Source organism: Callorhinus ursinus, unplaced genomic scaffold (genome assembly GCF_003265705.2).
Source record: "Callorhinus ursinus isolate GAN/ISIS: 27379988/994484 unplaced genomic scaffold, GSC_fseal_2.0 scaffold5, whole genome shotgun sequence".
Classification (NCBI taxonomy): Eukaryota; Metazoa; Chordata; class Mammalia; order Carnivora; family Otariidae; genus Callorhinus; species Callorhinus ursinus.
Window position 1 is genome coordinate 60,535,376 of NW_027397067.1, and position 16,234 is coordinate 60,551,609.

General features: G+C 40.5%; 1 protein-coding gene across 1 annotated transcript; it reads left to right on the forward strand.

Moving 5' to 3' along the window:
- On the forward strand, positions 1-6,311 carry UTP23 (UTP23 small subunit processome component). Its single transcript, XM_025871024.2, has 3 exons — positions 1-249; positions 3,230-3,404; positions 4,310-6,311. The coding sequence occupies exons 1-3, from the start codon at positions 62-64 to the stop codon at positions 4,691-4,693; spliced, it is 747 nt and encodes a 248-aa protein (XP_025726809.1). The 5' UTR covers positions 1-61; the 3' UTR covers positions 4,694-6,311.
- Positions 6,312-16,234: the final 9,923 nt, after the last annotated feature.

Below are 16,234 nucleotides of genomic sequence, written 5' to 3' on the forward strand. Positions count from 1 at the left end.
GAGCGGGCGGTCGGGGTAAGAGTGTTCTACCTCCCTGGGTCTCGGTCCCTGTAAGCCAGGCATGAAGATCACGAGGCAGAAACATGTCAAGAAGCATCTCGGCTTCTTCCGCAATAATTTCGGAGTTCGCGAGCCGTACCAGATCCTGCTGGACGGTACCTTCTGTCAGGCGGCGCTGCGCGGCCGTATCCAGCTGCGGGAGCAGCTGCCCCGCTACCTCATGGGCGAGACACAGCTGTGCACCACCAGGTGGGCCAGGCGGGTCCGGGGAGGAGGCCCGGGGATCCCGCGGGTGTGGTAGAGGCGAGGCCACGACGTGCAAAACGCCCCACCCACGAGGAGTTGACAGTGAAGTGGAGGCGCTAAGGAGGTCAGGCGAGTGCCTGCAATGTAGGTAGAAAGTAACATTGCCCTGCAAATACTCGCTTCGTTGGCCTGGCAGATAAGACCAGTGCTTTGTAGTGCGACCTGGCTTCGAATCTAGGTCCCAGTCCTACCAGCTTTGTGATTTTCTGCGAGTTAATCCCTGGGCCTTGGATTTCTCATCTGTAAGGAAGAGACCGTAACGAATAAAGTTGCTGTAAGGATCAAACGAGGTATAGTGTACGTAGGGCACTTGCTGGTATGCAAAACCCACCCCCTTTAAATGGCAGCTTTTTCTGGTGTAAATGAAAATTTTTCAAGCCTCACAACTGCCCTGTGAGGTAATATCTTCGATTTCCAGAAAGATAATTTAGAACTCGAGGTTAAGAGCTTGGCCCAGGGTCATTTGTTTATTCGGCTGTCTTTATGAAGTACCAGCCAGATGCCAGGCACTGCTCGAGCCGCTGAGGATAACTTGGTGAGCAGGACAGACTTCCAGCCCTCGTGGCCAGTAGAGTGCAGCAGTCACTCTCGATGGGTGTGTTGGCACTCCCTCAGTGTGGGAACACTTACGATGGAACCTCCTGGAGAGGGGAGGGGGGATGGAATCATGGCAGGTTTCATGAAGGAGGTAACTTTTGAGCCCAGTCACCTTTTGGTTCTGAGGGGAAGGACTATTTTGAGTGTCCGAAAAGAGAGAAATGACTTGTGGAGCCTCTTGAATAAAGAAATGGAGTTGTAAAATGCCTGGAAAAGAGGTTAGAGCACAGGGTATAATTGGAAGTGAAGCTGGGAAGAAGGTAAATCGAACTTACAACATGAACTACTAAGGAACGTAGGGGTTTTCCCCTTCATGGTCGATTATTTACTTTAAAAAAGTAGAAAAAGAAAATGAAAATGACCCATAATACCACACCAGTGAATTACCACTGTCAACGTGCTGTGTCATTCATCCAGTTCTTTATATGTACACATGCACACGCACACACACACACAGGAATGGGCTCTTACTGGGCACACAGTATCATTGGCCTGTTTTCTCACATAATACTTCTTCATGAACAGCTTTCCATAGTCAAGTAGCGCCTCAAAATGGTTATAGATACCCCACAGTTTTTTATCCCCTTAGCCTTTAGGGCTGCCAGACAAGTCCTTAGTTGGCTTGTGCCTGGAGTTCATCACTTCTGGCTATGCAAAACCTGTTCATTGACCCCTGTGTGCCATAGAAACAGTCGCATTTTTAATATAGTGCTATAACAAAAAAGCTTGGAAAGTACTGCATGAAATTACATTCTATAGCATTTTTTCCCTAAAGAATTTAACTTCCAGAATATTTTATACCTACACAAAAGTAGAGTAATATAATGAAATGTCTATCACCCAGCTTTGGAAATTACTGACATGGCCAGTCTTGTTTCATTTACCGCTCCCTCCTTCCCCCTGCCCACACACACACAGCCTACTGGTGGTTTATTTTAAAGCATATTACTCTGTCAGTTCTTGGTGTGCATCATGAAGAGATAAATGCTATCAGACCCAACAGCGGTCTCTCAGAAAAGCTAATGGTGTGAGGCCTAAGTTGGAGAAGCAAGAGCGTGAAGGCAGGCAAACTCATTTTGTGGTCGTCCAATCAAGAAATAATGGGAGCCTGAACTTCAGAGAGGGAGGGCAGGAACCCAAGGGTTCTACAAAGAGACATTATGAGATAGATAGCAACAGCCGAGATAGGACTAACAGCTGATGGAGTAGGGGTGGGGATAGGGGTGAAGAAGAAGGTCAGTTAGGATTTCTGACTTACACCCAGCGTCTGGGAAGCTCATATAGCCAAAGAGATAGCATGCCCTGGAGGAGAATTTTGGAGGCAGGGAAATACTTAGATTTTAGATGTGAATTTAAAGAGTTGATATATATCCCTAGGAAATATTCAAAAAATACTTGGCAGTTTGGGCCTGAAACTCCGAAAAAGAGTTCAGAACCGATGACTAGAAAGCAAAATCTCTTCTTAAACAAAAACTAAAGGGATGATAAAGAGAGTGAGGCAAGGTAGAGTCTGACAAGGGCTGGCTAGAGCTTAAGAAATTTTTGACTCAGTACTTAGAATTAATTAGTTCTTCCTTTCTTCCTTTCTGTGATGGAAGACGTGCCTGGGGAGCTTATTAAAATGCTAATATTTGGCTCCTCAAGAGGTGCGGATGTGGGAATGAGAAAGGAGTAGAAATTAATGTGATTATCACTATGTCATTTTGATATGGGTAGTTTTTAGCTGACACTTGGAAAAACACTGACTTATATTAATATGAAAATGCAGAGTGAAAAAGGAAGTTGTGATTGTTATTAAACTGACTTGAAAATTTTTACTTTTCTGTACTGAAAATAGTTTAAAGTGTACCAATTTGTACTTGAAGTAGAAGCATATAGCAGTAAGGTTGGGGCAAGGCATCTGTTGTCAACTACTTGGATTCACATTTCTACCACTTATTAGTTGTGTTTGAGCATGTTGCTTGAAATCTCTCAGAGTGGGGTGCTCTAAAATACGGGTAATTTTCAAGTAAGGTGCCTAACTCAGGGCTGGTTTGAGATTTAAGCAAGAAGTTATGTAAAGAGCAATTAGCATGCTGCCTGACACATAGTAAATGCTCAGTAAATTTTAACTGTGATTCCTTCTACTCAATGGTTGTATTTTCCAGGTTTTTTAAAGAGTGAACTGGCTGCCATATGATTGGGGCCAACACATGACAAATTCAGATTGTAATGGTATAGTTTTACTTTCTTAAAAATTGGGTATTTTTTTAATACTTGCTTTATGTGAACAACGATATGTATCTATAATAATTGTGAGCTGTTAATAACTTTTTTTTTTTTCCAGGTGTGTGTTAAAAGAGTTAGAAACATTGGGAAAAGACTTATATGGGGCAAAACTGATTGCACAAAAATGCCAAGTCCGAAATTGTCCCCATTTCAAGAATGCTGTGAGTGGATCAGAATGTTTGCTCTCCATGGTTGAAGAGGGAAATCCTCATCATTATTTTGTGGCAACACAGGTGATACTGCTTTTAAAACCAGAGTCAATTTTAATCATTTCTATGCTTCGTATGGAGCTACATATAATCAGAAAAAATTAGGTGGAAGTGCTTTGTTAAAATGTCTCGACTTTTTAAAATGCAGGCTTTTAAGTTAATTTGCAGTCAGTGAAAGCAGTTGTCATTGGAGAATTTGAGAAGAGAACCTTAAGCATATTGATTTTTCTTCTTTCTGAAGTTTTTTTTAAGTAAAATTATTGACAGAGAGATGTGATTGTATGTTTCAGGGTTCTTGAAGGGAAAATAAGTAGAGCAAAGATTTTATCTGTGTTCATCAGCGTTTTCTCGTGTTCCTTTATTTCATATTTTTCCCTCAAAAAGTCATGTTTCATATTATTTGAAAAAGTGCTACCAATATGGAACTGTTTCTGACTTCTAAAGACCAGGAGGGGGAAAGAGAGACTCTCAGTGTTGATATTATCGAATGAGCTCATGTACATACAGATTTGCTTAAATACGCTTTTAGAATTATAAAATCACATGGTTAGATGCAGAGCTGAATCTAGAATGTGAGTCAGCTAATTCTTACTTTATTGCTATTCCTACAACCTCTGTTAACATTCTTAACCCTTTTTGAAGCATGTCTTAGAGTAGAAACATGGGACATTGCCTCCACATATTTACCATTGCCTTAGTTTGTAATTTGTGGTCCTAGAACATTGATAAGTGTAGTTCACATTGTTTTCACTTAACTGTGCTCAGATTTCATCTTTGTCTTCCTTTTTTAAAATTATAAAGTATATCCCCATTAGTGAGACATACTGATTTGAAAAGTAAAACTTGTGATCTCTTTTATTTTTACTACTTAAGGCATCTTATATAATTGGCATATTTGAACTAAACAATTCTATTTTTACTTTCAATAGGATCAGAATTTGTCTATGAAAGTAAAGAAAAAACCTGGAGTTCCACTCATGTTTATTATTCAGAACACTATAGTCTTGGACAAACCTTCTCCCAAAACTGTTGCTTTTGTTAAAGCAGTAGAGTCAGGTCAACTTGTCTCAGTGCACGAGAAACAAAGTATCAAGCAACTCAAAGAAGAACAGGGTTTAGTGAAAAACCCGGAACAGAGAAGAAGAAAAAAACACAAGAAAATAAGTGGCCCCAATCCTCTTAGCTGTTTGAAGAAAAAGAAGAAAGCACAGGATACAAAATCACCTGCCTCTGAAAAGAAAAGAAAAAGAAAAAGAATCCGGAACAGATCTACCTCAAAAGTACTTTCTGAAAAGCAGAATGATAAGGAATGAATTCCTTGAATACTTTTAAAGACATTCAAATGTGAAAAACAGATTTCTTTTTAAAACTGTGGAAGTACTTACAATAAAAGACTGCTATTTTTATAAATAAATATTGACCCATAAGCCTTTGCCTAAAATTATTTGTAGAAAGAAAGAAAGAGAAAGAAAAGAAAGAAAGAAAGAAAAAGAAAGAAAAGAAAAAAGAAGAAAAGAACAAACCAGGATGGATGGGTTTAGGCATTCTGGAGATTATTTTTCAGTGTAAAACTGTTGTTTCTTTCTGTCTTACCACTGCCCCTACCCCCCAACATTATATGCAAATAGTGTAAAAACAAATCATACAACAAAGGAAAACATTCACAGAGGAAAATTTCTTATTTAATTCATGTAGCAGTTGTAGAATTTATATTCCAAATAATAGGAGTATGCTGCTACCTTTTGGTCCATCGTCCAATTACTTGACTTTCTGTTAGAAAGTGGAAACTTTGCTTACTTGTATGACTCCATTTTTCTAATACAATAGTTCAGTCTTTATACATCCCAGATAAAATATTTGCATTTTATAACTATAAACTTTGTTCCCCACTGAACCAACCAAATCATAGCAATGCTATGATTTTTGTAAGAAATTTATTTCTTATACTACTTTGTTGTTATTCCAGAAGTTAATAATGTCCTCATTTTCTTTAAGCATCTGACTTGGTTTTGCCACATTTTCCAATAATTTTGTAAAGGAACTTACAATTTTCTATATGATAATATGGGATAATTCCTCACCCCTGGAGATACTTATCCTAGAGTCCTCTGTCCTCCGATGTGGAAAGGTTTTCTGCCACATATGTTGCTCACCTGTCATCCACACACTTCTTGCCCTTATCCAGAAATTTGCTTTGTCATTTCTGTTCCCTACATTCTTTGTTTTACTCTCTTGGTTTTCTTTTTTGCTGTCGTGAAGCAGGGATTGTGTAGGAAGTGCATTTTTTTTGAGGCTCAACCAGTGTTCGCCTCATATTTGTTGCATTAATTTAGCAAGATAATTCCTTTTAAAAAAAATTTTTTTAAAGTAATCTCTTATGCCCAACATGGGACTTGAACTCACAACCCTGAGATCAAGAGTTGCAAGCTCTACTGACTGAAGCAGCCAAGCTCCCCTAGCAAGATAATTCTTTTTTTTTTTTTTAAGATTTTATTTATTTATTTGACAGAGACAGTGAGAGCAGGAACACAAGCAGGGGGAGTGGGAGAGGGAGAAGCAGACTTCCCACTGAGCAGGGAGCCCGGTGTGGGACTCCATCCCAGAACCCTGGGATCATGACCTGAGCCAAAGGCAGACGCTTAACGACTGAGCCACCCAGGCGCCCCCTAGCAAGATAATTCTTGATTAAAGATCATTTCACTCAGTTTCCCTAAAGAGTCTCTTAACTGTTTATAGGGTCCTGGGGGAAAAACAATTTTTTTGAGTTCCATTTGTCCACTAAGGAGGATGATTTTTAAAAGTGAATGTTAAATTCAATAGCAAAAATTCCAAAATAACACTCTTAAGATTGGCTACGAATGTTATTTAAAACGTGTCTAAAGGGTCATCAGAATTTTAACATTATGTAGTATATACATTTTAAGTTTTTTATTTTTTTATTTTTTTAAAGATTTTATTTATTTGACAGAGAGAGACAGTGAGAGCAGGAACACAGGGGGAGTGGGAGGGGGAGAAGCAGGCTTCCCGCTGAGCAGGGAGCCCGATGTGGGACTCGATCCCAGGACCCTGGGATCATGACCTGAGCCGAAGGCAGACGCTTAACGACTGAGCCACCCAGGCGCCCTACATTTTAAGTTTTTTAATAAAATGTCTAAAGGGCTGATTATATTAGGAATTGAATAATCAAACGTCTTTTTCAGCCTCTCCCCAATTGTTTGAGTTACTCATCAGACCAAAATTGCAATGTTTCTGTGCTATAATATTGAAGTATAAAGTTGGAAAAGTGGGAAGCTGATGATTAGCTCCTAACTTTGTGCTGCTTGGGACACCTTTGAGTAGTGGTTCTGAATCTATCATTAGGGTTTTATGATCAGGTATGAAGTACATCATGAACAAAGTCTCGTAATGGCTAAAATAAACGATCTTTCTCAAATTTGAGACCATTTCCATTTTCTACAGGAATATTTTCAGTTGAATTCAGAGATGCTTTTTTTGGGTAGAAAGTGAAGTTCTAGCCTTAAGTACACTAGGGGGCTCCCTGGGTGGCTCAGTTATCAAGTGTCTGCCTTTGGCTGGGGTCATGATCACAGGGTCCTGGGATCGAGCCCTGCATCAGGCTCCCTGCTTGGCGGAGGCCTGCTTCTCCCTCTCCCATTCCTGCTGCTTATGTTCCTTCTCTCGCTGTGTCTCTCTCTGTCAAATAAATAAATAAAATCTTTAAAAAAAAGTACACTAGGAATAACACACAGGTTGTGTTACCTAGCAAGTCAGGTTAGGGCTTGATTATCCTTTCATGATTCTGTTTTAAATTTTTAAAGGAACTTTTTTAAAAAGAAGGAAAAGATACTGGGAAAAAGCGAATATAGCTCTATAGTTTCTGTGAGGGGAAAAAAAATTGTCAAGAATGATGAGTTAGGGGGCACCTGGGTGGCTCAGTCCTAAGCGTCTGCCTTCAGCTCAGGTCATGATCCCAGAGTCCTGGGATGGAGCCCCGCATCGGGCTCCCTGCTCCGCGGGAAGCCTGCCTCTCCCTCTCCCACTCCCCCTGCTTGTGTTCCCCCTCTCGCTGTGTCTGTCTCTGTCAAATAAATAAATAAAATCTTTAAAAATAAATAAAAAGAGGGACGCCTGGGTGGCTCAGTCGGTTAAGCTTCTGCCTTTGGCTCAGGTCATGATCGCAGGGTCCTGGGATCGAGCCCCGCATCGGGCTCCCTGCTCAGCGGGGAGCCTGTTTTCCCTCTCCCTCTGCCTGCCTGCCTGTCTGCCTACTTGTGATCTCTCTCTCTCTCTGTCAAATAAATAAAATCTTAAAAAAATTAAAAATAAATAAATAAAAAGAATGATGAGCGTTAGGGGGGCACCTGGGTGGCTCAGTCGGTTAAGGGTCTGCCTTCAGCTCAGATGATGATCTCGGGGTCCCTGTATTGAGCCCCACTTCGGGCTCCTTGCTCAGCAGGGATTCTGCTTCTCCCTCTCCCTCTGTGCCGCCACCCCTCCCCGCCATGCACTTGTGCTCTCTCTCATAAATAAAATCTTTAAGAATGAGAGGATTACCAAATCAAATGCAGACAAAGTGATAAAGCAAGTGAAATGCACACTGATGATATTTTCAATATGCTAAAATGAATAAATTTTAGGTATTTGTCTTTTTAACAAGGATTATTGTGACTTATAATAAGTATATATATATTTGGTTTTTGTTCATGGTTGTTGGCTCGCAGATCCCAAAACTGTTGGAATTTCCTAAGTGATGAGAGTTTAAAGGTGTCTCTTATGTTAATGAGATGGTTTTGAAAAACATCTAAGGATGACAGCTGGTTACCTTTGGAACCAATCATGTGATTAGAGGGTTGGAACTTTCAGTCCCCACCCCACCCCCAACCTCTGCGGTGGCGGGGAGGGCGGGCGGGGGGGGGGGATGAGGGGAAGGAGAATGGCCACTGATTTAATCAATCATGCTTATGTACTGAAGCCTCTATAAAATCCCACAGGGACAGGGTTTGGAGAGCTTCCAGGTTAATGAGTGGAGACTGGGGAGAGTGACCCACCTGGAGAGGGCTTGGAAATTCCTGCCTTTTCCCCATACCTTGCCCTATGCATCTCTTCCATCTGGCTGTTCCTGAGTTACATCATTTTATAATGAACTTGTAATGTAGTAAGTAAAATGTCTCTCTGAGTTCCTTGAGTCCTCTAGCAAGTTAATTTAATGGAGAAGAGTGTTGTGGGAACTTCTGATTTATAGCCAGAAGTCAGAAGCATGGATAACAGCCTGTATGGGTCTGAAGGGGCGAGGGGGCAGAGGAGGTGGCAGTTGAAGTACTGAACCCTTAACCTGTGGGATCTAATACTATCTCCCAGTAGATAATGCCAGAATTGAGTTGAATTGTAAGACGCCCAGCTGGGCACTGCTTATACGTGTAAGGTCTAAACCCCCAATACGCATTGAAATTGGGTCCAGGAAACCAAAATATTTATATTTATTCAGTGCTATCTGGTCACCTATTAATAGTGTCTGAACTGGAGAGCTAGAAAAGCCAACTTATTTTTATAAAATAGCAATTTTTAAATTAAAATATTAAAAATAATCTATTAGGATAATACATTATTTAATATTTTAAAACTGATTAGTCATATATATTTATATATTTATAAATTACTTTTAAAATATTTTAACAAAAGAATCTCATACCTTTGTAAAATTCTTTTGTGAATAGTACCGTCCTAACACCACCCCAGAAATCCTTAGCACTCCTTGCTTTTCTCCATATGACTCGGGGAAGGGCGCGTGGCACCATGGGATACATAGCGCAATCCATTTTGCAGGTTGGCAAAAAGAAAATGTTGAGAACCTCTGCTTTAGAGGGTAGCTACTAGCTTTGTTGGGGATAAACGTGGAGTCCATGTGCTTTTGAACTCTGAAGTTTGCCAGACTGAAAAATAGTGTTTCTGAAAACCACTGTTTTTTATGAACACTTCAAAAAAGTATTTGTAGTTGAGTTTGGGCAGGAGTCTGTATTCCCTATATTTTTGAAGCCCTGCAGCCATTTCTCATCCCCACGGGTATGTAAATTAAAACTAGAAGTCATTTCAGAGCAGCTGAGTTTCAAAAGTAAAATTTCCTGTTTTCTATTTATGCATAGACAGTAATTTATGTCTCTGCACCTGGTAAAGCAAGTTGTCTGTGATTTGACAGGTTAAAGAATAGATTTTCATGGGTGGATAGAATGAATAGTTTGTATTCTTTAAAATGTTTTTAAAAAAATGTCATCATACTATAGCTTTTAAGAGTTCTTAGTTTAGATGTAAATGAAAAAATACAAAAACTTGGTATAACTCTGTCTATATTTTTTGAGATCCAGAACTAATTAGGAATAAAGGCAAAAGAAGTGTCTGGACTGAGCATAGGAAGTGATTTCTTATATGATCCTAGATTGGTGGCCTCTGAATTTTTAATTTTTAATCATACATTCTTGTCAGTAAAAGAACTGTGTATACCTGTAAATGTATGTTTATAAACTACATAGGTTTACTACTGTACATTATAAAATATACACAGGAAAAAAACCCAAAATGTAAAGGATGGTAAAGAAATTATTTTAAAATCTTTGCCTTTAGATGGCCTCATTAGGCTAATATTTTAAGACATAAGTTTTATCGATAATATTAGATATGAATCCACTTGAAGTACTTTTTACAATTACATTTTTTTGTGAGATCTGACTAGATCATTGGCTTTCCTTTATAATAATTATGATAGTGTTCTAAACAAAAAAGTGTACTAAGAGTAGAATGTCTCAATACATATTTGTCAAATACGTGAGAATGAAGTCACTCACGTCCATCAGAAAGGATAGTCATAGCCTTTCATCCAGTTTCCAGACCTAAATGAGTTCAGAGGCCCCAGAGCCCTTCAATTTAAGTGGAGGCTGGGTTCTTTTGAGCAAAGACACTGAAGCGCTGCTATGATTTTCCCTGTGGCCATTTCCTACAGTGAATGTGCACGGGGGAATAAAAACACCCAGACTTTGGGGGATTATTAGATACTGGTTCTCAAATGATCCTAATTGCTAGGGACCCAGATGTTGCTGCTCAGACATTCAGAGTAGGGCTTTACAGGGATCAGGTGATTCATTGAGTTATAGGCCAAGTTTGAATCCCAGTGGGCTTGTGGACCTTTGTTTTCTCCCCAGCTCCAGAATGTATAATTGGGAAAGACATACTAGGCAACTGGTGTGTCCCCCATGTTAGCTCCCTCATTTATGGACTAAGGGTCACTAGGCTATGAAAAGTCAAGGGGAAGCTGTTGGAATTTTTCCTCCCTACCAGGATAGCGAACCGAAAGAATAGAATGTCGTTGGAATGATTACAGGGATTACTACCATCATCAAACACTTGATTGATGCAGAAGTGTTGATTCCTATTACATCTCCATTTAACTCATCTATTTGGTCTGTGCAGGAGGCAGATGGGTTTTAAAGCATGACTACATTACTTTAATGTTGATCAGAGGGTGACTCATTTGAAACAGCTCTTCCAGATGTATTCTCTTTGCTGGAACAAATCCACACAGCTCCTTGAACCTGATAGGGAAAATGCTTTCCTCTTCCCTGCCCCCCTAGTTTTTAACCATTTGCTAGGACCACCAAAAGCAGTATGTTTTTCCTTGACAGCATCCACAGTACACCTTCACAGTCTTGCTTCATGCTAAGCCAGCTTACCTGCTCTCAGCCATAATACAGTCTGCAGAGATCTTGATCATCTCGACATTACATAAAACATCACCCTTACCCACGACGTTGATGGCATTATGCACATAAAATCTGATGAGCAGGAAGTAGCAAGTACTACAAATGTCTTTGTCAAGCTTTATGAGCTAGAGGGTGGGAGATAGACCCTATGAAATTTCAGGGGTCTGCCACCTCAGTGACATTCCTGAGAGTCCAGTGCTCTTTAGCATGTCAGAATAACCTCTTGATGACACACTGTTGTACCACAACCATGTATCACCCAAGAAGGGGTGAGGGGCACAAAAGCTTAGTAGGCTATTTTGAGTATTAGAGGCAACACATGCCATATTTTAATTTGTTACTTTGACCAAAATACTAAGTAACCCATAGGACTGAGAGTTTGAATGGGGTCTAGAGCAAAATAAGGCTCTGCAGCAAGTCTAGGCTACAGTGCAAGCTGTTTTTTGGGTTGGGCCACTGGATCCAACGAACTCAAAGTTTTTGTAGCAGTGTGAAGTCTCTGGCAAGTACAGTAGAAGAATTATGGCACACACCTCTAAGGTTTTGGAAAAAATTAATATCCTTGTCTGCAGATAATTATTATCCTTTGACAAAGAGCTATAAGCTTGCTACTAGGTCCTAGCCAAAGGACATCGAATGACCAGGCAACTTGAACTTCCTGAAATTAACTGGATGCTATCTGCCCATTAAGCCATGAGGTTGGGCATGTGCATCAAGTGGGAATGGTGCATAAGAGATCCAGCCTACGTAGGCACAGCCCGTACAAGTAAGGTGCGTGAGTGAGTTTTCTCATGCTTCTTTGACACCAACCTGTGCCGCATTGCCATCTTTCCCCCAACTCACACTTATGACCTCAAGGAGCTTTCCTATGATCCATTGACTGAGGGAGAAAAAAGCTTGAACCCGGCTTATAGATGTTTTCATACTATACACTGCCCCAAACCAAAAGTGAACGGCCACAGCATTAAAGCCCTATTCACTGATGGCGCAGAAAGATAGCAATGGAGGGAAATGCCCCTATTGACAGAACTTTGAACAATACATCTTGCTGTCCACTTTGTTTGGATTCAGAAATGGTGTATTTACTCCTAAAGTAACAGAATTCCAGATGGGACTGAGACTGAAATTTGGGGGTAATTAGTATAGCTCAGAGATAGCTGCAATGACGGTGAGGACTTTGCATCTTCTCATTTTGTGAAGAGGGTGAAAATATCTTCATTTGTATGAAAGATCGTGACATCACAGTAGGTGACACGGGGAGTTGTTTCATTGTTCCATGAAAGTTACAATCTGTACAGAAGGGTGTGTGTGGATGCTGAATAGCCAAAGGGGTTTAATGTGCCAACTCAAGCCCACCTTTCTATACTCTACATGGTGATGATGGGGCTGGGACTCTGCAAACTAGTTCTCTGGGGGCAGCTGCTTTCTCTTAGAGTCTGCCAATAAGGGGAGCTACAGGCAGGCCCTGGAAGGAGGGGAGAGGAAAGAAGAACATGCTTCTTCCTGGGAGATTACTGTAGACTCCTTGAGGCTCTTGTGAGTGTCACTGCTTTACTGTAGCAATTTCCTACCAATGGTCCCTAAATCCAGTTTGCAAAACTTCCCAACACAGCTGCATTGCCTCCACCCCTCTTCCCCAGCCAGAGAACCAGATATCAGCACTAGCTGGCTGGAGCCTGTTCTTCTGAGATCTGCCCGGGTAGCAGACCCACGGGGCTCCTCCCGTGAACTGAGAGATGTCAGCACCAATTACTTAGAGCCTACCTCCTCAGAGTTTTCAGCTCCACAGGGCTCCTTCTCCAAGTTTTTAAGTTTTAATAATTCTAACCTCTTCCCTTTCTTCCCTTGCCCTAAGGGCAGAAGCTGCTTCCTGCAATTGCTACCTCCAGAATTCTTAGAGTTCTCTTTTTACCTATTTAGTTACCTGGTTAATTACTTGATACCTATGAATACCTGGTTATATTAAATTCTCTGTTTACATAACTGGTGTGCTTTCTCTCTCCCGACTAGAGCCCAATCTAATACAAGGGTTCCAACTAGCCAGCTTGCTTCATGTGCCCATTCGGAAGTAGGGGGAAGAGGTCAGCTCTACTCAAATTATATAGACTGCAATTGGACAAAGGATGGTCCACCAAAGAAAAACATGGTGTCCTACTACAAAGAGAGGTGGGAGGGATCAGGCAAAAAAAAAAAAAAAAAAAAATCACATCTAAACATTAAGACAGTCCTTAGAGTTTATAAAACACTGTCTCACCACCTTTCTCTGCCCTCTAAAAACCTGCTTAATAAAAATCATTATAAAGGTAAAAAGACAAATGGAAGTGAGATGCCATTTCGCACCTACAAAGATAGTCATGAGCTGGTACGCCTGGGTGGCTCAGTCGGTTAAGCGTCTGCCTTCGGCTCAGGTCATGATCCCAGGGTTCTGGGATCGAGTCTGGCATCGGGCTCCCTGCTCAGTGGGGAGTCTGCTTCTCCCTCTGCCTGCCACTCCCCCTGCTTGTGCTCTCTTTCTCTGACAAATAAATGAATAAAATCTTAAAAAAAAAAAAGATGGTCATGAGCAAATGGACAGAAAATAACAAGTGTTGTCAAAGATGTGGAGAAACTGGAACCCAGATGCTGCTGGTGGGAATATAAAATGGTGCAGCTGCTTTGAAAAACAGTCTGGCAAACCCTCAAATGGTTAAACATAGAACTACCATATTATCTTGTAATTCTGCTCCTAGGTATTACCCAAGAGAAACGAAGATCTATGTCCATGCAAAAACTTTCACGGGAGAATTCATAGCAGCATTATTCATAATACCAAAAAGCGGAGACAACCCAACAGTCCATTAACTGATGAATGGATAAACAAAATATGGTGTATCCATACTATGGAATATTATTCTGTAACCAAAACAAATGAAATAGTGATGCATATTATAACATGGATGAACCTTGAAAACATGCTAAGTGAAAGAAACAAATCACAAAGGATCATATATGATTCTATTTATATGAAATATTCAAAATAGACCAATCTGTAGAGACAGTCATAGGGTAGTAGATACCCAGGACTGGGGAAGATGAGGGCGATTGGGGGGTAAGGTGTGTCAGGTTTCTTTTCAGGGTAATGAAAAAACTCTAAAGTTGATTGTGCTTATGGATGTACAACAGTGTGAACATATTAAACCATTGGATTTGTACACTTTAAGTGGGTGGATTGAGCTATGTGAATTACACCTCAACAAAGCTGTTTTTAAAATCTATACCATAGGTGTATATTACATGCTTATTTATGAATTCATCATGTACCTGAGTGAATTGAACAAAATGTACTTTCTCACCTTAGATGTTTTTAGTGGCAGCTAAAAAAGAAAAAGATATGTATGAATGTTTCCATTTTCTTTTAAGGAAGAAAATTATTGACAAGCTATTTGGGTGCTAATGCTTCGTTTCTGTTTCTCCTATGAATTAATCTCAGGTGCATCTCTGCCAACCGGCCAATGCTCCCTGTCCACTCCCTGATGTGGTCAGAAAGGTGCCATCTCTTCCCTTCAGCTGCCAAAATTTTACAAATTATCCAAAGTTTTCTACAGGTAGCAAATGCTGAAAAGGGGGGTGCCTGGGTGGCTGTCGTTAAGCGTCTGCCTTTGGCTCTGGTCCTGATCCCGGGGTCCTGGGATCGAGCCCCATGTCGGGCTCCCTGCTCAGCGAGGAGCCTGCTTCTCCCTCTACTCCCTGCTTGTGCTCTTTCCCACTATCTCTGTCTCTCCCTCTCTCAAATAAATAAATAAAATCCTTAAAAAAAATGCTGAAAAGGTAAGCCTTCTGAACACTCATCACCTTGCACAACTATTTCACAATGATGTTTTGTTCAACTTGAGGCGAGAATGATAATCCCTAGGTAATGAAACATTTTGATCTCTGAAACTGAATTACCACATGTAAATCTCTCACATGGTGAGCAAAATGAGCAAATGCTGTTTAACTATATGATGTAATAACATTCACAGTTGCCATTGATAGAGTTTCCACATTCAGAAAGAGCAGAGGCATGAAAAGAAACTGTGAAGAAATGGCCTAGCAGTTTAGAGACCCACGTTGACTGGTAGCACGTAGTGTCCATATGGGCGTTCCCCTTAGAATGGCGGTGAGCGCAGAGCGTGGGTCAGGTAGATAGCAGCCCCTAATCCTGACGGTTTCTGGGTTTTTCTGTCTCATCATCATTTCCTGAAACAATACATTTAGACACTCGGAGCTGTCACTAGGTTTTTCTTCAAAGCCATTTTTTTTTTTTATTCCACCCTTGTTTTCATGGTGATGCTTGAAGTCATTTCTGGCACTTAGGTACTTAATAAATGTTGAATGAGTGAGTGGATGAATGAATGAATGAATGAATGTAACTAAATTGGATGAAATGAACTCTTCTATTATACCTGTAGGGTCTCCAGCCTTCTTCACTCATGACTCTCAGTCTCACTGTTTCTTTGATGTCTGACAAAATTGGGTTCATCTAATTTAACTTGTCAATACAGCACACACATTGCTCAAAATTTTATTCATTTATTCCTTTGGAATTTGGAAATAACCAACCATAAGGAAAAAAAAACTTACATTTTGGTGAAAAGGAAGAAATATTTAGAAATATGTTGGTTGGCAAAATATGTACCCCAACTGAAATATTGTTGAGTTTATCTGCCTCTAAACATTATTACTAGTTTTCTCCTCATTGTTTTATGAATGATTCTGATTCGGGTAATCTAATGCATGTGTATGGAGGAGTACGGAGAGAGACTGCATGCATGTGCACTGTGTAGTGTCTGTTGCACATAAAACACATTATTTTTTAGAACAAGCGTGGTTACAGTATGAGGCTACTGGCTGGGCCCCTCATCAGTTCTGAAGCTCTGTTTCCCAGAGGTCATTGCTAATTCACAGGAGGCAGAGATACACTGTCTTTCCTTTCTGTCTCTGTTGATTAAAAACAGCTGATTATAAGGGAACCATTCCCAGACCACACTCAAAATTACTATCTGATTCAGTGTCCTTTCAACTGTGTCTTTACCCTTTGCACTGATACACACACTGTTCTGACCTCCTGGGAGGACAGCCCCTTAC